This window comes from Gallinula chloropus (genome assembly GCF_964237585.1).
Source record: "Gallinula chloropus genome assembly, chromosome: 1".
Taxonomy (NCBI): domain Eukaryota; kingdom Metazoa; phylum Chordata; class Aves; order Gruiformes; family Rallidae; genus Gallinula; species Gallinula chloropus.
In genome coordinates this window covers 56,148,238-56,172,827 of record NC_140085.1, presented here as the reverse complement: position 1 = coordinate 56,172,827, position 24,590 = coordinate 56,148,238, and the positions used below count along the sequence as shown (strand labels likewise).

General features: G+C 36.6%; 1 protein-coding gene across 1 annotated transcript; it reads right to left on the bottom strand.

Annotated features, from left to right (window-relative positions):
• Positions 1-4,038: 4,038 nt before the first annotated feature.
• On the bottom strand, positions 4,039-23,621 carry EPYC (epiphycan; the record flags this gene model as incomplete). Its single annotated transcript, XM_084274261.1, has 6 exons — positions 4,039-4,209; positions 5,897-5,992; positions 7,477-7,679; positions 9,192-9,350; positions 12,011-12,164; positions 23,454-23,621. The coding sequence occupies 6 exons, from the start codon at positions 23,619-23,621 to the stop codon at positions 4,039-4,041; spliced, it is 951 nt and encodes a 316-aa protein (XP_084130387.1).
• Between the last annotated feature and the right edge of the window lie 969 nt (positions 23,622-24,590).

Here is a 24,590-nt window from a genome sequence, read left to right as displayed (position 1 = left end):
AGTAAAGCATGGACAATTTCCTCAAATAGGGCTTGGCTACATAAAAATCTGGGAATCGCTGTTTGATTTCGAGGATTTGGGGGGGGGGGGGTTGGCATTCACAAATTCACATAATTGAACTTCGAGACATCATCGAGTCCAACCCCCTATAACAGTTATTGTTATTTAGTTCTTTATTCATAGCAGAAGAATACAACATTCTTGCCCCAACATTGAGTATTTGGCAAAGAGAACTATCTGCAAATGTAATAGCTTTCATTTGTTACTCGGGCACTCTGACTCTGAATACAAAGAATATATATACTTTCGAGTCTGGAGGACAGAGAATTGAAATTAAAGCAGTACACCTGTCTTCCTGTGTAGAAAATGTACCCCTTTGTATCCCCTGAGTAAATTATGAAGTAATTATTTCTTGTTAGGCTGGTTCAGGTCTGCGTTTGCTCCTAAAAAGCCTGCCTGATTCAGTTGCTGAGAGAAATATTTGCATTTACAGAGAAATAAGATTCTCTCCCTCTATTGTATCCTTATGGCTTGCTTACTTTTTCAAACCCACCGACCTTTTACCTACTATGAGTTTTCTATTTTATTGCCTGAAATTCTTGTTAGCATCCTTTCTATTTAAGAAATAAAAGCCCCAAATCTCATATACATAACTCTTGAAATAATTACAGAAACTCATGCAAACATTGCTCTTAAACACAACCAAGTAAGTGTGAGGATACTGTTCAATATTGCAGATGTCAATGATGTGAATGGTGAAAAGTAGTATATTCAGTGGCAGAGAACAGAAGGGATTATTGTTTTGAATTAACATCCACTCACAATATAAGAAGATCACAACAGATATTCTATATATAAAATGAATAAAAGTGAGAAGCTAGTAAGTGTGCTTGGCCTTTTGAACTTGCAGCAGAACATTGTCCTTGTTAATGATTTCATTTCTGTTTTCCTTAGGAAGTGGAGACTTCTAGTAAAGGTACAGGACTGGGCATAGTCTCTAATGTTTAGGTTTTTCCAATGCACAGTTTTTTCAAGGCGCTTAGTTGTTCTGGTTTTAGCTGTCTTTATTGATTGGGTCATTCACTTGGTAAAGTTGTAAGAAGATAACTAGGAGTAGAAAATTTCTAAAGGCTTTTCTCTCACAAAAGTCAGTGGAAGATGATAGATACACGTGCTGCTGGTGGCCTTGATAATATTCCCTAGAAGTCCTCATGTCAGTGGAAACATAAGCCAGTAAGAATAGTCTATTTTCTGCACCCCCAGTGCTGTTTCTGTTTCTGGTACATGCCAGTCATAACACTGCTGACCAAAGGACACATTGTAGGATTTTTGTGTCTGCTTCTCCTTTGGTACAGTTCTGGTACAATTTCTTTCCGTGAAATGTCACATTGACTTTTTGCCTGTATCACACATTCACAGCTGCAGAAGTCTGAACATCTCTCTAACACAGGCATATGTTTGTCATGTACTCAAATGAGGAAGCACGGGAAAGACAAGCACAGGCTTAGACTACGTTTGACAGTGCTGTGGCAGGATGCTGAGCTGCAGAAGAAGAGAAGCTGAGGCTCATGGTAGCGAACTTCAGGAGGTCTGTTCACATGAAGCTGGTCTGTACTTGAGCATCGCAGCTGACTTCCATGAGACTCAGCCTGATTTATAATGTGGAACAATGACTGAAGTTCAGAGAAACCACTCCAAAAAAAGAAAGATATATACACAGCAACTGCAAACTCCCTGGCTAGATTTCCACAACTTGATTAGGTCTGGGTTAGATTAGTACAGCTGACCACTATGCAGGGGATGGAGCTCTAGTCTGTGGTTTTGGAGGTTTCTCCCAAGGCAGAGTTTAGAGACAGATGATATTTCATTCAGTATTTCTTGACTTCTAGAGTGCAATAATTGATTTTTTATCTACCACAGGAATTTCTGGGGCTTTTTTTTTTTTGCAACATATTATTTCCTCACTGTCCTTGATCAAAGAGTAGGTCACAAAGCAGTCTTCAAACTGCAGGTACACACTATAGAACACTCAGGGCCCAGATATCTATATAACACCCATATTCTTTTGGGGGGCACCGTGTTCATGATGATTAGCAAGGGTTGACCTCTCCAACTGATATGCATCTTGCCTCGAAACAGATGGGATATGGGTAGCAAATTGATCACCATAGCATGATGAGCGATGTCTGCTCAAGAGCTCAGGAGCTGATTATACCTGCTGCAGCAATTCTGAAAGGAGCTTTAGTGATCTCCCTCTCTGTCCTCCACTTCTTCCTCAATCCTTGAATCTTCCTCTTTCCCAAACCACATGTGCTCCACCAGGAACAATGAAGAGCTGGTGATGGCATGAGGGGTGATGTGTAAATGGAATGAAAAAGCAAGAATCTCTTGAGCACAAAAATAAATGCAGCTAGAGTCTAAGACTTCTGTTATTTTTCTTCTCCCTCTGCCTTTCAGCAAGACAGGAGAGAACAAGAATTACCTCCTCTCAAAACTGCTTTCTTCCTTGCTGGCTTCATTATGTCACTCCATATCCTGTTCCTTCCTCACCTCCTTTCTCCCACCTCCATCCCCTTCTCTGTTCATGAAGTTCTTTGGCAACACAGTATCGTCTATTGCATTATATTCTGTGACCCTTTGAAAGCTATTTATCTATTGTCTCACCTTTGATGGGTGAGTCATTCTTTCAAAGCTGGGAATTCTTCCACTTACACTTGCATTTGCTGGTGGAGGGGAAAGAGCTTCACAATCAGAATGCGAAATAAGCAGTAGAGGTTGCCTGGAACAACAGAAGTTCAGCAAGTCGACTGCAGTTGTATTTTCAGTGAGCATGTATATTTGGTCAGGTGAAATAGAACTTTAATATCAAACAAATATCAGGTTGTGTAAGTGGAAGGATTAGCTATGTTTTATGGAGGTTTTTTTTTTTGTCCAAATTCTTTCATCAAACCATTATCACTGAAGATGTGCAGGTGTTATTTGCTGCTTGTCACTGTAGAACAGAATAAGCAACTACTTATTTCATGTCTAGTGGATCTTTCCTAGGGACTCTTTCCCCCTAGAAAAATATATTAAAGCTCCTACACAAAAGGAGGAGAGTTGATCAAACTGTTCAAAGGGAGGGAATTCCCTATTCTTAAACTGGCAATACTCTCGAACAGAAAAAAAAACCCGGAAAATCTCACTGAAATTGTTTCAAATAATTGGAAACTGAACCATGACTCCACAAGGATGTTTGTGACAGGGGTCTCTGAACTCTGGCCCTTATTATGTGGATCTGCAATGTTTTGTGTGACTGTCTAAATATATCGAGGTGAGGCTTTTTCTATTTTCTATACAGAATAAAGTTCAGTATTTCTCCAACAGATTTCAATTAGTCAGATAACCTGGCAGGGAAACTTATCAAAGATAGAGAAGACAGCTTTGGACCTTATCAGCATTAAAAAGCCAGATTACTGCAATGGTATAAAGAAATAGTTTATTACTTTTGTGGGGTAATCTGATTCAAGTTTAAGCTCTATATTTCATCATTGATTTAAGGAAAGATTCTGCTTGCTGAAGAAAACATGTTTTGGAATATTGCTAGCACTTGTCCAAAATGAAGGGACCTTTAAAGAAAGAGGTAGAAAAATGGAGGTGTCTCTGAGACAAATATTTAATGGAATGAAAAGACAATAAATATTGTATTGTGTATACATTTTATTTTCATTTTTTACTATGTTTTAACATATAAAATTATTTAACTTTAGAATTCATACATTAGATCTTAATAATTCAGCATAAAATTTTGCATTTACAATGATCTTTTATTGCCTTCAATACAGTTTTTGTAGTAAAATATTTTTCTTAATATTGCTATACAGAATGGAGTTGTCTTTTAGCATTTAGTATTATTCTTTGTATCTCAGTAACTCATTTTGTTATTAATAGAAATATTTCCCAAATGACTGAGATTTGAAAAAAAGCATCTTGCTTAGTTTAGCAGTGAGTTAGTGATTTGTCTTTATAGTGTATGACAGTATTGGGTTCTGTCAAAGCTTAGATGAGGTTACCAACTGGCAAACGGGGTAGACACATGTATGCATAAGGTGTTTTGCTCAGGTTGATGGGATTACCATCCAGTCTGATGTCTTCAAGAGCCCTACGTACGTAAGTAAAATCTTTCATTTTGCAGAAAGTGTCTTCGTGCATCTCTTGAATGTTGTTGTTCTAAAACAAAAAAAACCCAAAAAACAAAACCACTGATGAACTATCAGAATAGTTGCCTGTCAGTTTTTTAGTCTTTAAAGAACAATTCATGGATGTATTTTCAGTGTCTAAAGAGATAGTTGTTTGAACTCAAGGGACCAGATTGTGGCTGCAAGTCGTCAGCAAAGAAATCCTCCAAGCATGGAGAAAATCTCTTGGCCAGAGGAATGCTTCAAAGCTGAGTAACTCAAACCATGTAGTGGAGACAGGCTTTGCAGGAGAGGCCTGCTAGATGCATAGAACATTATTATTTCCGGGATTATACTGAACAGCTTTATTAACAAAAATTGGAACCAGCATAGGCCAGTCCAAAAACCATAGACCCATAATTATCATCCTGACAGCTTGATACACCTTGATCCGCAAAGGCAGAAATCTGCAACTTGATCTGTGGCAAATTTATTTCCCTCAGGCTCTCTCACATTAGATTAACCCATATCTTTATTTATACAGGCAAAATTGAATGCTTTAGGTTTTATTTCTTTGATTTAAATTCCTCTTATATAGCTTATCTTCACTGAGCTTTTGTTCTTGAAGTGAACCATTTTCAGAAATGAATAGCAATACGATATTGTCTGGAAATTTAAACTTAAAAGGTCATTGCCTAAAATAAGGACTGGCTGGCTGAAAATTCTTCTATTCTCCATTCTTTTGTTAGTCCGAAAATTGGTATGGAAAAAGTCCAGCTCACTAGCTTTGGTCTGTAACAAAAGCACTGAATATTTCATTTACAGGCACAGGCAGGTTAAAAAAAAAAGTTATCAGGCAGAGTATTTTTATAGATTTATTTGTTGATAGAGGTAAAATTATGTATGGTATACCAGAATATTTATTCAAAGGGATTTTTTTTCTGTTTTATGTAATAAATAAGAACATCTTCTGATAATCAAAACTGTGCATTAGTACAAAAGGAGATAAAGCAAAAGAAGCAGAGATGGAAAAGGTTAAAAGGCAGAATTCAGAAACAAAAGTTTAGGTAAAAGCAAATACTGAAAAAACAGATTACAGAAAGATGATGGATGGGATTTTCAACATTGTCAAATTGAAACGTTTGGCTCAAAGAATGTTAGCAACAGGGAATGACCTTTATTAAGAGAATGAAATTCACTGTGTATATTTAAAACCAACATTTGAAAGTATTCCTGTTGGAAGGTTTGTATGAGCAGTGTGAGGGATTTCTGGTTTTGAAGACTCTGTATGAATGTTGCTTTTGACAGCTGTGAACCTAACTTTAATCATGTTTGAACAATAATTCTGGAATTTTTTGTTTGAAAAATATTGTATTACAAATTCTAATTGTTAATGCTCAGATGAGCTAAATTTTACTTCTTTCAAATACTGCAGTCATTACTTAATTGTATGTTTCCTATAGTTTGCTTAGTCAAGCAAGTACACATTTGGATAAACAAACAAAAAACCCAACCGCCAAACCAAGACAACAATCATCCTTTCCTGTTTTACTTACTTTTTGTGGTGGTTTAGCCCTGGCTGGAGGCCAGACAGCCACCAAAGTCAGTCTATTACTCCCCTTCTTAGTTTGGGGAGAAAATATATATTAAGAGGCTTAGGAGTCAAAATAAGGCCAAGGAGAGATCATTCTGTCAGTGACAGGCAAAACAGACTCAGCGCGGTTACTTTTGTAACCTACCTGAAGATGCAGAGCCTGGAGGCTTTCGGGGAGTGGCAATGGAATGTGATCCAAGTTATTGTCAGTGATGTAAAGATGCTGTAGTTCATGCAGATCCTAGAGGGTGAAGAAAAATGATAGATATTTCTGAAAATCTCTAGCAAGTACATTTGGATTCTGTCACTGCATTGAGCATCGCTGGATACAAGCACATTTTGGTTCAGCGTGATATGGTTGGAAAGGCAGAAATTAAAAGAGAGTCACAAACTTTCATTTGCATAGGCTGAGAACTGTTGCTACTAAAAATTGTGTGTTTGGATTAAAGTGAAGAAAAAAAATTCTTTGAAATGTCTAGAGACTTAATAATTAGAGATGTAATTTCAGTGATGTTTTTCTAAAGTGAAAATACTGCCTCTCCCAGTTATTATGCAGAAAGGCTCCTACTGTGTCTCTTTCCTTGCTTTTCTGACAACCTTATTCAATTTCACAGAAGTGTATTGATGTTGAAACAAATTATATCTACATAAAAAAGGCCTGAGCTAAAAATAAATTTCTCATTCCATTTGAAAAGGTAAATAATTTTCTCCCTCGACTTAGTGGAAACAGCACTCCATCTGGTAATTATAATAATAGTAAGATATAAACTTGGTTAGATCAATAGGGCTTGGTAGAATACTCTTATTTTGTCCCATTTTTACACACACAAGATATCACGGGACTGAACTACTGCTTTCAGTACAGTGTCCTAGTTTGATTCCTATTAACAGAATTAAGGGTGAACATTAGTTCAGGGTGAACATTCTTGGCAAATGTGGAAAATAAAGTCTGAGACTCCTTCATGGCTAAAATCAGGAGAATGCAGAAGAAATGGGTGTTAGGCCTGCATTTCCATTTGGGCAATTGATTTTTCATCTGCTTCATTTTAGGGTAGGAGAAAATATCTGAACTGCTGTTGGTTGCCTCATTAAGAACTTGTCTTCCAAGGGAGGAATTCACTTGAAGGCTGATTACAACTACCGTCTTAGATGCAATAGTGCACACGAGCCAGGTCTAACATGAAGCTAACCTATATTCTATAATGACTTTAGATTTCACGTGCAAATGAGAGCAGCACAGGGCTGCTTCCCCCCACCAAAATTATCAAGGTGGGATCATCACTCAGAGGTTCTAATTTCCCTGCTTTTCAAAGCGGAAAGAAACTATATCCATTTAATGAGCAGCAAGTTGCTGTGTAGATACATGTCAGAGTAAGTTGAGGCAGTAGCATCCACAGATGTGTCCTTCTCTCTCACCTACTTGTAAGGCAACATGAAGCATCACTCTGGGATCTCATGGGGAGTTGGTTCATAGATAAAAACATGGTCTTCCCTCGCATGTCTTGTGTGGATCTTTGTAAAAAAAGTAATAAAAATGATTCTCATGTCCAGCTGATAGTGTGCATATCTCTCGTTCCATCTTTTTAGATTACCCAGCAGCCAGCACAGTCATAGTGCCTATAATCTCAACGGGATTACCAAAGTAGAGGGATTCTTAGGCTGCTCTTCTGACCACATCCTTTCAAGGGAGCAAGGAAAGATTTTTCCCATCAAATCCACACTTACTTTAAATGCCTCATTACGTATTCCTCTGCGACCAAGCCTGTTCTTACTAACATCAATGAATGTCAAGGTAGATGGTAACTCAGGGAGTTGCCTTATCCTGTTGTCACGGAGCACCAACTCCTCAAGTTGGGGCAATGTCCGGAAGGCATCTTCATGGATCTCTGATATAAAGTTTGCAGTCAAATCAATCCTCTTTAAATTGTCTGGCAAAGAAATAAGATACGATAAGCATGAATGAATATATTTCCTAAAAGTTTTTAAAAGGATAAAGGCAAATGGGTAATTCAAAGTACAGCTGAAATGTCTTGAATCAGCTTCATTCCTGACCCACTATGTGACAACTCTCTCTTTCTGTAAATTGTGCAATACTTTGTATTTGAACAGTTCTCCTAAGGAACAGGACCAACATCTCTTCCTCAACCTGTTTAGAATTGCCTGTGTCATTCTTCATACAGCTTTAAGCGAAAGATTAATAGTGTCAAAATTTGTGTGTCTTCTGGGAATCTTTTAGAAGGTTGTCTTTTGGAAAAATAACATTTAAACAAAATAAACATATTTTCTACCACATTGTTCCACATGTTTCTATATTCTCAATCTTTTCCTATATGTAAGAAATCTGATATATTGACTTTTTTCTAAAATACACTCAAACAGTTTTTCCAATCAAAAATGAAAATGAAACTTGGTTTTGGCAGAAAACCCAATGTCTAATTATCAGTGCATTGTTATGTTTTAATATTAAATACAGTTTCCTCTAGCTTGCTTCTATTTTCCACCCTGAATGTTTTTTCATGGTTATCTATCTTATCTCTTATTATTTTATCTTGTTTTTTTCTTATGGTAGCACTATTTTTCCACCTAGATAAATTTTCTCTCTTAGTATTTATACGCCTTGGTTTTTTGTTTTTTTTTTTTGTGTTCTTTCTTGAGAAAGCCAAGTCCATACAGTTTTTGTTCATAAAAGGATCTTTGCATTAGCCTGAATTATTGTATCAGTCTTTTTTGTCACTGATGCCACACTTAACATCAAATCAATAAGCATTAGTTACATGAGGTTAGGTCTAAGATAAAATAAAGTTTAAAAAACCCAACCCAAAACAAAACAAAACAAAGAACCGACTTGATATTCAGGCTGGTGAGCATATAGCACTTAACACAGCCTCAAAAATCTGGTATTTTTAAGAATCTCATGTAGGAAATTTTAAAAACCATATTTTTTTGACCAATTTTAGGCCACAAATTTTGATTTTTGATTATCAGCTTTCTTCTGAAGATTTTCCTAGAAAACCAATGAACATAGGCTTGAATGTAAAATTTAAAGGCAAAATTCCTTTCACACAGATGCTTTGCAAGGATTTAAAAGTATGTCTACCTGACAACTTGTCTTGTTTAGGAAAACAGTACTTTCTAATATGCCACAAATATTCTATGAGGTTTGGTATTTTGTCTACCTTTCTAAAGCTGGTTACAAGTAACAGCAAGAAGTTAGATGTATATTGTTATTTCTAATAAATAAAAAAATTGACTGACAATCTACATTTGAGGTATTTGAGACCTTTATGTTCAAAAGTAGCAAATCATTTTTCCCTATGTGCATTTATGTGTATAATCCTACTGTCATCAGACACTACAAAAATAAATCTAGATATCTTAGATTAGTACAAGACAGAAATAATAGAAATTAAAGATAACTGCAGCAATGCTAGTATCCGTACTTAAGTTAGCAAAATCATTTCTGTTGATCTTCCTGATTCTGTTGTACCGGGAGTAGAAATACGTGGTTTTCTTAGGCAACGGTGGAACAGCATCAAGCTCATGATCATCACAGTAGACTGTGGTCCCTAAGCATGTACACAAAAGGCAAGTGGGAAGCCCTGTAAAAGAATCCAAACAAAAACAGTTACAAAAAATGTATAAAAATGATATTTAAATTGCTATGATGAAATGCTCACCTAAGCATATAATAACATTTTGTTGATGATAAACTTCACTCACATTCTGTTTTGAACACTGCATCATATAATTGAAACAACAAAGTGATTAAATTTTGCTTTAAATAATTTCCTTTTTCTGCTTATGCCTATTAGAAAGTCATTTAACTTAATTTTCTGATACAGTTTCTCAGACTATGGCAACAGAATATTAGGTGGCAGCAGCCAGCCAAAGATCAGTTTCTCCCCAATCTGACAAATGTGCACTTCCATCTAGATGGAGAGATAACATTGGATTACTGAAAATTGTTACAGTTTCCCAAGTCTGATTCTGTAAATAGGACTTCTAAATAGTTTGTAAAGGAAATAATTTTTTTTTCCTACAGATCTGTGGAGATGAACCTCAATTTCTGTTGCATGTTGTTTAATTGCATTTTCTGATTCAGAAATTCAGCATCATGAAATATGCCTGGTTTAAGGTAACTTGAAGACCATGTAAACAAAACATCTGATTACCGTCAGAAATTCATGAAAATGAAAAATCAAGACATTTCATCTCAGTTATAAAACGGCATGAATATGGTGGCAGTAAGTGGTTTGTCTGCATGCTACCATGCTGCTTTCAGTAGGAAAAGTTGTTAGCTGCTATGTGCATTGAATTTTTGATGTATCTGTTCTTTGATTGTAGGTATAAATCATTGTATCTGTTTCTCAGTTTTTACTCCCTTAGAAATTTCTGCTTTATGTTTTTCTCCTCCTTGTAAAGATGGCTACTTGTTTGTTCTGGTTAATTTATTAAATAGTAGCATAACTAATTGGTATGGAAATAATTTTTCTTGTAGGTGCTTCCAGATTCATCATAGCTAGATGGAAGATTTTTCTTCTTAATCTGTGTGAATTACCACCAGGCAGCAGTAGCTAACTGAAGGGTAGGACATATGTGATGCTTTTTCAGACAAGATTAAAGAATCAGTGAGTAAAGTACTCTTTGATTCAAGAATATCTACTTAGGTGTTCAGGAATAACATTTCTAGAGAGATGACTTTCTTTTTATACTTTCCCTCATTTCCTCCACAGGAAATTTTAAATTAGCTACAGGAAGCAAGCCTGGCACAAGGTAAAATGTAAATTGTCACACCTTGAACAATTTCAGCAAATCTCGACTTAAATGAATGTAGAGTTAAGGATGGCTGGCATTTTTTCAAAATAGAACTATGTAGCACAGACAGAGAATTTCCCCTTCTGTCCTATTTTTGATCTTGAAGGAGTGGTATTTGTCACCTGTGGCTGATATAGACTGAAAAAAACCAGAGGTATGGGAGAGATTCAGAAAGATATCAACGAGAAAAATGAGCTTGGCTTGATGTTCCTGAGCCTTGTAGTCTTCTATCCGGTACCAAGCCAAGAACAGCAGCAACATCTGTCAGGAAAATATGTTGCTGAAAAAAAAAAGATTAAAAAAATCTGATTTGATGTATTACATCCTTGAGCCTCCTATGCATGTCGTTAGCTGATGCACTATTTCATTTCATTCAGTTCTCAAAAATGTTGACAGATACAGGATTCATAACATGTAACATTTACGTGAAATGTTTTGTAACATCCTGCAGCTTTCAAAATTGAAGGAAATTGTGTGTTTTTTTAAGAATTCTCCTGGGAAATTCATGTTTCCATTTTTATTTGTTTTGACATCAGTGTCTTCTTTTGTCTGGTCAAGGGTCAGTAGTAATATGCATAAAAACAAGACAAAGAATGATTAATTTCTCTTTACCAAACACACAAGTTTGGAAATATGTATTCTTTTTTCTTTTTTTTTGGTCCCATTTGTCTTCTATGGCACTCAGTCATTTATAGCGTTAGGCATTGTAAAAAGTAGGCTTTTCCTCTCGTATGTTGATCACCATACAACACAAAGACCCATGACAAGAGTGGATAACTTGTGTGCTTCAACTACAAGAGTTTAGAGTAGCTGCTAATAAATGGTAATTACAAGCATCACAATGTTTGTGTGGGAGAGAGACATATTGTGGTTTACAGTTTCAATTTCTTTGGTAGATACAGAAAGTTCATATTTTACTTTAGCTATTCAGACAAACAGAAAATCAGCTTCATCCAAGCTTTCTAAATAGTTTCCTTAAGTTTCGTAGTCTCTTAGTTTTCATGGTCAAAAATTTATTTGACATTTGGATATTTTCTATGAAAACATTTATAAAATTAATGTAATAAATGATTATAAAATAAAGATAGTAGGTAATTATATTGAAATCTAAGTCAATAAAAAGGTGTTGGTAGCATTTGCAACCATTACCAAATCTTGCTAATGTAAGTTTTTAAGTGTTAATAAAATTTTACTTAAAAAACCCCCAAAACTTCATTGGCACACAGAAATTTTCATAGTGACATACTGTGGAAATATTTTGACTAGGCATCTAGTTGACTCCAGAACATTCAGGATAGGCATGTTGCACCTCTTTATGGTAAGAGAGTTACAGAAATCATATAGGTCCTCTTCAGTGAGAGAGGCAGACATTCAGAAGCAAGCAAAGTGGTCTCATTCAAACACAAAACTACACATGCAAAACTCATTCCTCTTTCCAACTAACCGTCTTGAGTTTGGGGTCCAAGAACCCCAGACCCCTGTACTGAGGACCCATCAATTAATTTTGGCGTTGATGCTTCCTCCTCAGGTTCTTCTGTCAACGTTGCAGAAGAATAACTCTCTTGAATTACAGAAGGTAGTGCTGTCCCAATCTCTGTCTAGGGAAAATTAAGAGGGGACAGAAACATTACTGTTTACTTCCACTGGCAGTTGTTTCTTTCCCAGTTATTCATATACTCCCACTAGAGGTCATGTATGTTCTGAGGTTTACTGCTTGAGCTGCATTTTATCTGGCAGCTATAATGAATTCTGATGATGTATAAACAATTCACAAAACTCCAACACGCCTATTCACTTTTTATCTTAGTGTTTCAAATGCTTTGCCACACGCACGCACGCTGTGTATGCTTCCATAGTGAGAACATGTACTAACAAAATGCTTTTTTCCATATTAATTCAAAGTTAAATTAGATTTGTGATACAATTTGATATATTCTGTGTGACAAATGAAAATTTGCTGTGAAGCGTAAAATTGTGAGTTGTACCAGCATAATTTCAAACCAAATGTAGCTGCGCACAGTCTGTCTTGGGAACAGTAACAGGTTTTAAAATCCTTAGATAATAAGAACTCTGAACTCTAAGTTGACATGCTACTTATGAATACGTTGGCAGTGGTTTTGTCAACTTTTGTTTCTGAATCTGAATAACAGACAGCTTCCATTCATCAGTGGTTGCAATATGTAGTATGAAAAATTAAGAATATAACTAAAAATATCAGATAAAATTTTGATTTAGAAAAATTCTATAAAACTTTTCAGATCCTTTCATAGAAGTAGAAACCTTTCTTTTTCTTCTCCACCCAAGCTAATTAGTCAAAATGATGAATTTTGTTGTGTTAACACCAATTATAAAGATGCATTCTGTTGATTTTGCTATATAACAACTTCAGGCTGAAAAATTAATTAATTAAGCTGTTTTCTTGCACTGTATCACCCCATATAAGAAAACTACTGTGGACTTGACAGGCTTGTTTGCAGTGGGGTCTACATTTACAAAGAGGCCGAGCAGTTTATTGTAACCACACAGACACTGAGAAATTATTCTAGTTGTGTGACCTTCGCAAGTTACTTTACTGTAACTTCCCTATGTGTAATAATACTGTTTGGCCACCCCAACAGCCTCCGTTGAGACTCCTTTGGAGTTTTTAGTTTTTTGGATGTTGTTTTTATTTAAATCCCCAACAATGTCTGTGTGTCCTTATAGGGCTTTGCACATCTAAGGTACTGGTTAAAGGAGCATGAGAAGAAAACACATCACACTTCATAATAGACTCTCTGCACTGTAGCATTACTAGCAGTATTAAGCATTATGATCCTGGACTGCCTGATGATATTATTTAAATGATATTTAAATAATCATTTGAAAAAAACACTTTTTGAAAAGAAATTATTTAGTTTAAGGTACATGGTGGCCATAAGTTCAAATATTTTGCACCAATTAGTTTTACACAAGGCAGAGAATATGGAAACAATGAAAAACATGGGACAACCCTGAACCTCAGAAACTCAGATTTTGACTGGACAGACTTCAGGTTCTCTGTAGATTCTTTAATTGCTTTCCAATAAGCAACAGATACTGTTACTAAGGTGTGTTGATGGATAAAAATGCCCTGATACAGTTACTAGGATCATAACTTTGTAAAATGCAGGATGATCAAGTGGGCAACATGAACTTCAGTTGAACTATGCCTGAGTAGTCTGTTGGTGTAAGGAAGAGTAAGGATGTACCTTGTTGCTTTGTGCAGAGAAATACACAATGTTCCCATCTGCAGCGCTGACAGTAAGACAGCTTAAGCAGGAATGGACTTGGGGACAAATCAAAAGAAGACTTTGGGAACAAAGGAAATGGGACAGATGTTCACTGGATGGAGGAAGCCTAGAGGGAGAGATGCATTCCAGACTTTTATTGACCCTGGGTATACTGCACTAAAACACTTGCATGTGGAGTCTACATCTTCACCAGCTCTGTAGAAATCAGATAAGACTCCCTGTCCTGAACTTTGGAAAAAAAATCCAGAGATTTTGAGACCTATTAACAACTTTGTGTGCATCTTTTGTAGCAGTTCTACTGAAAATAGTATTCTGGAGAAGAGCATTTTCAAGATATAGTTTGTAAATGGGCTTCAGACCTAAGATAATGTTCCTTTCTCTTGTCATTGGATTTGGGTCATCTGACTGACACTTCTTTGAACATTTGAGGTCATACTCTGTGGAACTTACTAGCTTTGTGAATCACTTTATGCTTTCTCAGGTGTTATTAGTTGATTAATTACCACAGCTGTCCATTCCTAGACTCTTGTCTCTCTCTCATTACAGGATAATATCTAGTTTTGGAGATGCGCAGTTGAAAGCCTCCCCACAGTTTCCTTGCCAATGTGCTAAATCTGGGTTCTAGAGAAACTTTTCCAAGCTGTTAGCATCCATATCTATTCAGTCTCCTCCATCAGTTGTGACTGTCATAAAAAAATACCAATTATTAAAGTGAATTTCATGAAGTTAATGTTTTTACACCAGTAACAGAGTAGGAGTGCACTAATATGTGTTATTGCATACCAGATACAGAGCATGAGCAATATTTTTTTGCTGTACATAGATTGGACTTGAACCAGTAACCTAAAGGTAAAAGTCTGTTTCCCATTACTGGTCATCTGATCCATGCAGCTTTCTATCTTTACATATTTGATAAATCACACAAGATTATAACAAGACAAAGATGTTTCTTGGACTGCATGGTGCACAGTATGATCCTTCATCTTCCAGATGTTTATTTTTGGCAGCATGCACTTTACTCAAAAATAGAAGAAATTATTCTCTATCACTTAGTGGTATTATTCTCCATGGGGGTTGGGGGAGTTTGGGGGTGGGGGTGAGGTTGTATTTTTTTTTGCTACTCTAGGCAATAATCTTTATGAAAAAAACTCACAAAGCAGGAAGAATATTGAAGCAAAATACAGTAAAGTGTTTCTCTTTGAAAACAGTCGCAAGTCTCCAAATTATAATGAGCCTTCCAAGGCACATTTAATACGTGGCATAAGAAACCAGTGAAAGGGAGTCATAGCACCTACCTTTTGCCATCTATCTATGTGATTAATAGCTACCCTACTTGATCTTTGGAATCAATCAAGAGATTTAGAGAATATCAGTGGAAAATATTAGCCACAGAGCATGCCATAAGCAGAGTTACATCTTTCGTAAGAGTGCATGACATATCTATTTTCTCCCCTCCTATATTTATCTAGTCTGATTACATTTACAAATGAAGCTACTTAATGTGGATGACCAATTTAGAGGTACATTGAGACCAGGAAGTCACAAAAGTCAAGAGCACATAAATCTGAACATATCAGTGACTGATAAAATACGATTGGTAAAAGTCAGATCATAACCTCCGTCATACATATGCTAAGCATTTGGTCTGTGCTAGCATCTTTTCACAGTTGGCAGAGAACGAGACTTCTGAAAAGCAGCTCCAGGCACTGACCACAGATGCCTCTTATAGGATGGAGTCTAAGTAACTATATCTGACCATTGAAAAGGATGGGAGACAAATAAAAGTAATAAAAAGATCATAAGTATTAAGATTAGAAATGGTTCAGGAGCTTGGTTTGTGGGAAAAATTGTCTATGGGCTGAGTCAGGGTATAGCAGAGCAGAAATACAGATATGAGTAACCTATATGAGCATTATGGACACAGTCTATATAAAGTAATAAAATACAGAAAATACATAGATTGAAAGGGAAATCTCAAGGCTGGAAGCCATCATTTGCAATATTTTTCTTCTGAGGTGATGTGATTCCAGTGGCAGATGTTTTGTCTGTTGTTTTATATCTACATCTTTTAGGATCAAAGTTGATATACTCCGTGTAATAAGCTTAAATCCACAAGAAAATCCAAAGTTTTTCCAGTTTCAGTGCTTCTTTTACTGCAAGAATATACTTAAAAGCAGAAACAAAACTTCAGAACTTAGAACGTGACATTATAAACTTAAAGGACAGTTGTACCACACACTGACCCATCAAAGTGAACTAGTTTCCCCAACAGCTGTTCTGAAATTACCAAAGGCTTAGAACTAAATGTCTAATTATGGTTTGTTGTCCTTTCCAAAACTGGCTCATATTTGTTTCTTCTTGAATTTTGCATTTAAGGTCTTATTTTTTTCCTATTGTTCTATCTTAAAGATAAATAGATCTCTAAGCCATTGCACATTAATGCAATAACTACGTAGACAGGAAATTATACAGCTCAGATAAATTGTTATTTTCTTGTACTAAATCAGTCGTGTGTGGAAAAATTAGTGAAAAAAGCTCAATGAGATCTTGGGAAAAGTGAATGTGTCATGTCTTTATAAAATTTATAAGCAGACTGATTTTACCTACTCACACTCATTCTCAAATTTTAATCACTTGCACCCACATAGATGAATGTGTATACCCAAGTGGCCTGACCAGGATCACCTGTCTTCAACACAGAAGACAAGGGACAGAAGATACAGAGTCCTTTTAGTGTCTCTGGGGTTCTCCTTGACCAGCATTGAAAGCTAACCTTTGGACAGGGTTTCATCTCCTTTAAGATTCAGAACCAGCTGTTATGGGACAGTCTTCCTCCTCAGAGTCTGGATACTCCAGCATTCATTAATGTAACACCAGGTTGCTTCCCATTGCCTCCTTCTCCTCGTAGGAAATGTGATTTCATAATGGCTAACATGGAAAGGAATTGTATAAATTGTATTCTAGAATTTTATTTCTTGTCTGTTGATGGTACAATGGTCTTCACCCGGAAGTCATCTGTACAGAAACATTATCAGGGTGCAGGAGCTTTGATTTCAGCATAAACATATCCCTCAGCTTTGCTGCTGGGGACAGTGTCTGGAAGCGTTGCAGTCAGGTACAATGTCCTTCATGATCAATGCAGCAAATTCTTTTAGCCCTTTAAGCCTTCTAATTTTTTTGTTGTTATTTTGTTGTTTCTACTGGGTCTTGCATATATATACATGCATAGATTTCCATTTGTTCTTTAGTCAGATCAACTGCAGCATGTAAGTTACAGAGCTCTAGAGTTGTAATACAGTTCTCTAATGTCTGTGGCTTCTGTCTTGGAAAATATAGATATACCCTGAGGTTCTTATAATTAGTCTTAGATAGAGAAGTATTTTTTTTAGCACCTTTACCACAGAATATCCTAAAGCTAAATGTCTCATAAGCAAGTATACTTACGTCACGTCTGATTTGAGCTTAGTAAAAACATTTATGCTACACAGCACTGCTAAGGAGATATTACTTACTAATTCTGTTGGCTGAGAATGATGAAAGTCCATATAAATGGAGCTAATCTGGTGAACCTTTGTCCTGGCTTTTCCTAAATGCACTGTGGTTGCTTTGATTCCAGACAATTACCAAACAGTGTCACAAACTGAACAAAAAGGACCAGTGAAGAGGGAACCAAAATTTTTTCCAGACATCAGGGCCACAGTCAGGGCCAGATCTGCTCTTCCTCTCATTTTTACAGTTTATAGTGCAAAGACATATAATCTGATTTGATCCAACCTAGTACATACATATAGCCTGCAGAGATACAGACATACAGCTTGTGATCTGCTGTATCTCCTGATCTAGAGAAGATTCTAATAGTTTAGGCTTGTCTTTCCAGGGGACTGTTACACTATATATAAATGCTCTGTCACTGTAAGATTGATTAACATCTAGTGACAGGTCCAGAACACAAAGTAAGTACTGAGGACAGGGGCACGAGTATGATGCATTTCCTGCCTTTAGGAGGGACATTCTGCATCATGATAAGCATTGCTATACCACTCTTAAAATAAGGAACGCCTTTCCAAAAAAATCTCATACTACTAATAATAATACAACAACAATAACAATAGAAGGTTTTTCTCACATTATTTTTCTTACTTCCTACTTTTTCTTGAACATGTAGTCTGAACTGTATGTCCAGAATCAATAGCTGCAGCTATTTTATCCATAGCTACTATTTTCCCTTCCATTAATACGAGCTAATTTGGGAGTGGAAGTTGAAAAGCAGAAAATAGAAGCTGGTTCAGACTGGTTTCAGTAAAGAAAACCAGAGCCAAAACTCTTCTTATGTTGCCTACTCCAAAAGGAACTGAGTGAGACCTGTGACATTTTCAAAAGATTATTAATGTCCCAATGCATTAGACAATCACTAAACAAGAACAAATACAGAAATGACTCCAAGCAGACTCAGAGCAGAACTGCAACACTCCCTTCTCTGTGTACCAAACTATCCTCTGAGTCCTGTTTTGATTGGCTCTAAAATAGTTCTTATCTTAAATGATTTTTAAATTGTATAGAAATATATGTAATTTGGTTTAACAATGTTCAGAGAAAATGCATAGCCATGGGTATGATTTAAGAATTTGTGGTAATTTTCTAAAATATCTGTATCCTTGTTTCATATCCCACATCAGTAGGGATGTAGTACATTACTATTCTCTGGAAGAAGCCACAAAACTGTAAATCTGGGGGGGTGGGAGGTGGGAAGAGGGGCGGGGAAGTTTAAGTGACCAGGGAAATTGAAGTCCTAAGCATCTGCTGTAAAGGTTCTATCTAATCTTACTGTGGAGTTCCACTTATCACTTCTCCCACAGGAATTTCAAACATTGTGATAGCTACTCTTAAGCAATGAGCTATAGCTGGACCAATTTAAGTGTTTTCAGACCAGAAAAAATACTTAGAGAAGAAGAAAGATATAGTTACTCTGTTCATATAAGGTAGTGATAGCTAATGGCATGCCCAGTATCAGAGTTTTAGGTGCTTAATAATCATAGAATCATAGAATCATAGAATAATCTGAGTTGGAAGGGACCCATAAAGGTCATCAAGTCCAGCTCCTGGGTCCACACAGGGCCAGCCAAGTCAGATCAGGAGACTGAATGCATTGTCCAGATGTTTCTTGAAATCAGTCAAGCTCGGTGCTGTGACCACTTCCCTGGGGAGCCTGTGCCAGTGCCTGACCAGCACTCAGGAAAGAACCTCTTCCTAATATCCAACCTAAACCTCTCCTGTCGCAGCTTCATGCTGTTCCCTCAGGTTCTATCACTGGTCATCAAAGAGAGAAGATTGGCACCTGCCCTTGTCAGGAAGCCATAGACCGTGATGAGGTGTCCCCTCAGTCTTCTCTTCTCCAGGCAGAACAAGCCAAGGGACTTCAGCATCTCCTTGTAAGACTTCCCCTCTAGAGCCTTCATCATCCTCACTGTCCTCCTCTGGACACTCTCCAATAGTTTTGTGTTCAGTTTCTTTTTTCCATGTACTTAGCATTTTCACTTATATAACATTTTGAATGCTATTATACCAATGAGTCCCTCTAACATCTATGTGAGAAAAGAAGGAAAACGCTACTCTTGTCCTGCACAAAGGATCTGAGGCCAAAATGTCTTAGGCTAGTCTAGTACACTTAGACTTCATAATATTTCATGTAGGTAAAAGGGTGAGATGAGCTCTTCTTGGATTGTTGTACTAGAACATAGGAACCATGTTATTTTAAATCCTTCATTTTCACCTTGTGGTATTTCTGCTATATGCCAAAATAGTTTAAACATTGTTCATGGCTACTTTTTATTCTACAGAAATGTTCACCTTTTGTGAAGACATCTGTACAGAACATTATGGAATCAGCTATGAACAGCCAAGTGAATATAAGAGCTGTAGTTAAAGCCTTTCTGAAGAAGGAGAAAATTTCTTGGAGATAAAGCTTCAAATGGTAAATTTAATTTTCTTTTCAACTCTGCAGTTATCTGGCTTCTGCATTACTTGTACCAATTCATAGGCTTTTTAAAACTGTATATGACATATTCTGAAAAGTCATTACATATCCACCTTGAAGTCTTATTTGATCAGACTCCTGCCATAAATATTGTGTAAGCTTCTTAACTCTGCAGAATGGCAAGAGGCAGTTCTTGCACAAGTAAGATCCACCTTCATGTGTGTTATGGCAACAGCAGAGATGCTTTGAGCATGTGCTCATATATAAATGAATGTGTGTGTATATCTCTAGTCCTGAGCTTTGTGCTGGCACCTGAATATCCTAATATGAGTTAGATCAAATTCAACAAGCTAATGCAGGATCAAATATCAGGCTTTCACAGTTCTTTTTTCTGGTTATTTTGTGGATCATAGTTTCCAGCTCCCCTCTTCTGTACATACAGACCCAGACCAACGTGTATTCAACTCTCTTGATTTACTGCTTATTCAGTGCCAGGATCTTATCTGACTGCTTGCTCCTCTTCCTCATTGATAGCCTATTTTATTGATGCAAATATTTTTCTGATGCCCCTATATTTTCACTTCTTATATTTCTGATTTAGCTTTTCCTACCTGAAGGAAAATGGACTGATTGTGTTTAACAGGGACTGTAGTCAGAAGTTTGTAATATGATTTTATTAGACATTAGTAGATGCTGTACATAGGAATCTCTCTCTACAGTTTATTTTTCTCACACAGTATCCAAACAAAGCTTTAGTTTCAAAGAGGGAAAAACACTGAGCCTTCTGTTTTATCAGTGAGGAGCTTACACAAGAATGCCTTTGGGAGTCTGTCTTGTATCCATTTTAAAAAAGGAAATTGGTCTTTGTATATGTTTGCAGAGCAGGCAGAGCAATGAACACCCAGCCTTGACTGGGGCCTCTGGACCCTATCATGATATGAATATTCAATGAAAGTGATAATGAAACTTACTGTGAAGAAAAGGGGTGATACAGCAGCTCAAGTTTACGTAGATCTGTGGATATTAGGAGGAAATGCTAGGTAGCCATTGATTTCGATTGTTAAGTAACTTTTCCAAACCTTAAAGATACTCTAACATCTATGAGAAAACTGTTTGGGCTACTGCCAAGCAGTGCTTTTGCAGCATCAATGCCGTATCTCCAAACGCTCTCCCCATCCTGAGGCTGGTAGGCTGGAGGTAGGCAAGAGGCTGGGAGGACACATAGCTTGGACAACTGACCCAAATTGAAATAAAGGGATATTTCATACCATATGGCATCAGCTCAGCAATAAAAGCTGAGAGAAAGGAAGCAGGTTGGGAGGGAAGCAGGCTTCATTATTTAGGCCTTTGTCTTTTGAAACAACTGCTACATGTACTGGGGTCCTACTTCCCAGGAGGTGCTTAGACATCACCTGCTGATGGGAAGGAGAGAATAAACCTTTTTGCTTTGCTTTTCTTCTGCACAGAAACTTTGGTTTTCTTCATTAAATGTCTCTATGTCAATTCAAGAGTTTTTAATCTTAATTCTCCCAGACATGCTGGGTCTGTTGGACACACAGGCTTGGAAAAGTTTGCATTTTTCTGACGAGTCTAAAAATGTGTTAAAGAAAATGATTTATATTTGCACATAACTGAAGTTTAAAATCTTAAATTGAAGATGGCAACAACAGAAAATACTATTTCTTTTTTTTTTCTGCTATTTCAGAAGGCTAAAGGCATGATTCAGAATTCAATAAAAGGAAATGCAGCCCTTAAATCAGGCCTTAAAGAGTTACTGTAGGCAGGCTGTATCCAGTGAAGGCCTGCTGTTTGTCTGGGTCTCTGTGGTATTGCTCATCATTTAAGCTATGCATAATAAAAACTAACCTGTGACCTTGCATAAATACTGGGTTTTACACATAGAGCCACTTGTGTAGCTCACATCTTTATGATAACAGGACCGTAGGGAAGAAAGTTGTAGCCATGATGAAGAAATCAAATGTATTCTGTTTAAAACTTGAGAGATGTCAATAATATTCAGTGTGTAAACGATAACTCACAAGACTGACATGCACATCTATAAAAGCTGCTTGGTTTCTACTGTCCACTCTGTGTTCCCTTGGGTTTAGGGGAATTGGGAATGCTTAAGTTCCTTTTGGGTGGTACATGGTAAGAGGAATGTAAGCTAAAAAGTTTTTTGGCTAAACATCTAGGAAAAAAGGGTCTCACAGGGAGGTCCATCCATATGCAAAGTAACATTCCTTCCAACTGCTATAATGGATGACCTTCACTTAATGAATTTTAAGGCAGCTGTCCGAAGAGCTCAGCAATGGGAGACAATCAGGCTCTGGAAAAGAAGTTTACAAGGCAAAATAAATAGACTTTTGGACTCTTTGCCTACTCTATGCTTCCTTTAAAAAAGCAACATGTGATAGGACTCATTTTATCTTTTCTCTTTGGGTGCAATATTGATCAACCTGAATTTCCTTTCAGCTGGAAAAAGAAGACAGGAGCCTTGCCTTGTCTCTGTTCTTCACTCAGAAACTTGAAAAGGGGCCACCCCATTCTTCAGTGTCATAGAACCTCACAGTGGGAGCTCAGCACAGGAGGCTCCCACTTATCATTCAATGTAATACAGAGAAATCTATGGTTTAAGTAAAAAAAACTTGATGGCAAGGCACATACCAAATAGCCTCTCCCATTTCTGGGAAGAAAGATGTTTCTTTAGCACTGATAAATATTTCATTTTTAAAAAGCAAATAGACACAGGAACTGTAACTTATTAGTCAATATAAAATACAGAGACCACAAGTGTCCAGTGCATGTGTATTTGAAGAGCTTTTATTCTGCATGGCATAAGGAAGTGATTTCTTTAGAGCAAAGTTCTACTCAGTCTTTCTTAGACAATTTAAACTGTCAGGTTCTGATTTTAGTGAAAACTGAGATTATTTTTATCTCTTCAGTTCTCCAGCTCTGGGATAAACTTATTCTTAAATTGTCTCTCTCCTTTAACTTCAAGGCTGCTATCCAATTTTGATCTCACCTTGATGAAAGACTAGTTTCTGCCCCTCCTGCCATAAAACAGGAATCTCTCAGAGGAACAAATTTCCTACTTACTATAACAGAATTTCAACAATTTTTCTTTAGTAATTTTCTTACTTTCATTTTTTTCAATTCAGCACTTTCTCTTTTCTTTTTTACTTCCTTTTACCCTCTTTCCAGTCCCAGTTCTAGCCTGAAATGCTTGTTTTGAACATATCTATTACTATAAGAAACATCCTGAAGAAACAACATTTTACAACTGCATTTAACGGGGAATGTTGCGTGTCCTATCTCAGCTGCCTCCATGCCTCATCTAGCCAGAAAAGTCACAAGGTCAATCTCCAACAGATTTTGTGGCAATGCAAGGAGACCTGAGGGAAGCATGGTAGCTTTCACCTGGTCTCAAAGATTACTGCCAGAAGAAAAATATCATGAAATATTATTGACACATTTATAGGTTAGGAAAAATGGGAATGAACTACGGTGTGTTATTAGTACAGAAAACTTGATCAACCAAAGGTAATAGCAACCATATGATAAAAGATTTTGTGGCCAAGAAAACCTCATCAGTAGTCACTGCATTTGTGCACTTTGAAAGATAGAATAAATGAAGTTCTGATTACCTCTAGTTGGTCAGACTGCTCGTTTTCATCATAGAAAAATGGGTGAGGCAGCTCTCCAAGTGGTACGTCATAGAACTCAGAATCATAAATTACATTATCTGTGATAGGTGCAGCTCCAATAGACTTGAAAATAAAAAGTCCGAGAAAAATCTTTGCAAAGGTCTGCATTCTGTTGTCTTTTCTGAAAGAATAAAATGGAAAAAATGTGGGTAATCTGGTATTTGCCAGGAATCTATGAAAATTTAATCTCTCAAGTAGGGTACATATGTGTATGCAGCTATATTTCTGATTGATAACTCATATTCATGATGACTCAGTGACTTGTTCTGTTTTGCTTCATGAAAACTCCAGGGATCTTAAAATTTCTGTAAACTCTTTGGACATACTAACGTTTAGATAACTTTGGAAATATTTATTGACTTCTATTGATGCAAGAAGAAATTGGCCTCAATGAGAAAGTCAACCTGAAATGGTTAAAGGAGGATGTATATATTAATCTTTTTCCGCTTTCTTCTAACTTCACTTACTTCCATGGCACAATCAGAAAATAACTTTTGATAAACTAGCCAAAACCTAAATAGTTATATTATTTGTGCCTATTACAATAAATAATCTTTTGAAATTTACAACAGTATGATTTTTGTCTTTCTCCTCCACCAGAAAAACAAGAAAAAAACCCCAACCCAAACCCATCAAAACATAACAAACTTAGGACTTCTTTGTTGTCTCTGGATGAGTATCATCAAAACACTTTTCACCCAGTAGTTTTGCCAGAATATAATTTTATTTGGTTGAATGATGTGGTGTATTTGAAACCACTGCTGCAAGGGTCTGGGAAGCCAGCTAAAAAGTAGTGTGCATCTTCCATAGCCCTGCACTCTGCATCCCTTCATTATTCAATCACCATAATTTTTAAAGTAGTGAGAAATGGTACAGCAGTACAATCACCTGCTTTTCTTGAAGTATAAAATTGTGTAATCTCATTAGCACCCATTTAAAAGTTCTGTATTTTAGTAAGTAGTAGAAAATTCCCACTAGGATTGAACATTAGTGTTTAGGCATTCCCTATTCCTTGTAAGCAATGTATTCATTATTTTCAAATAAGATACCTGACAGAAGGCTCTATTCAGTTTTCTT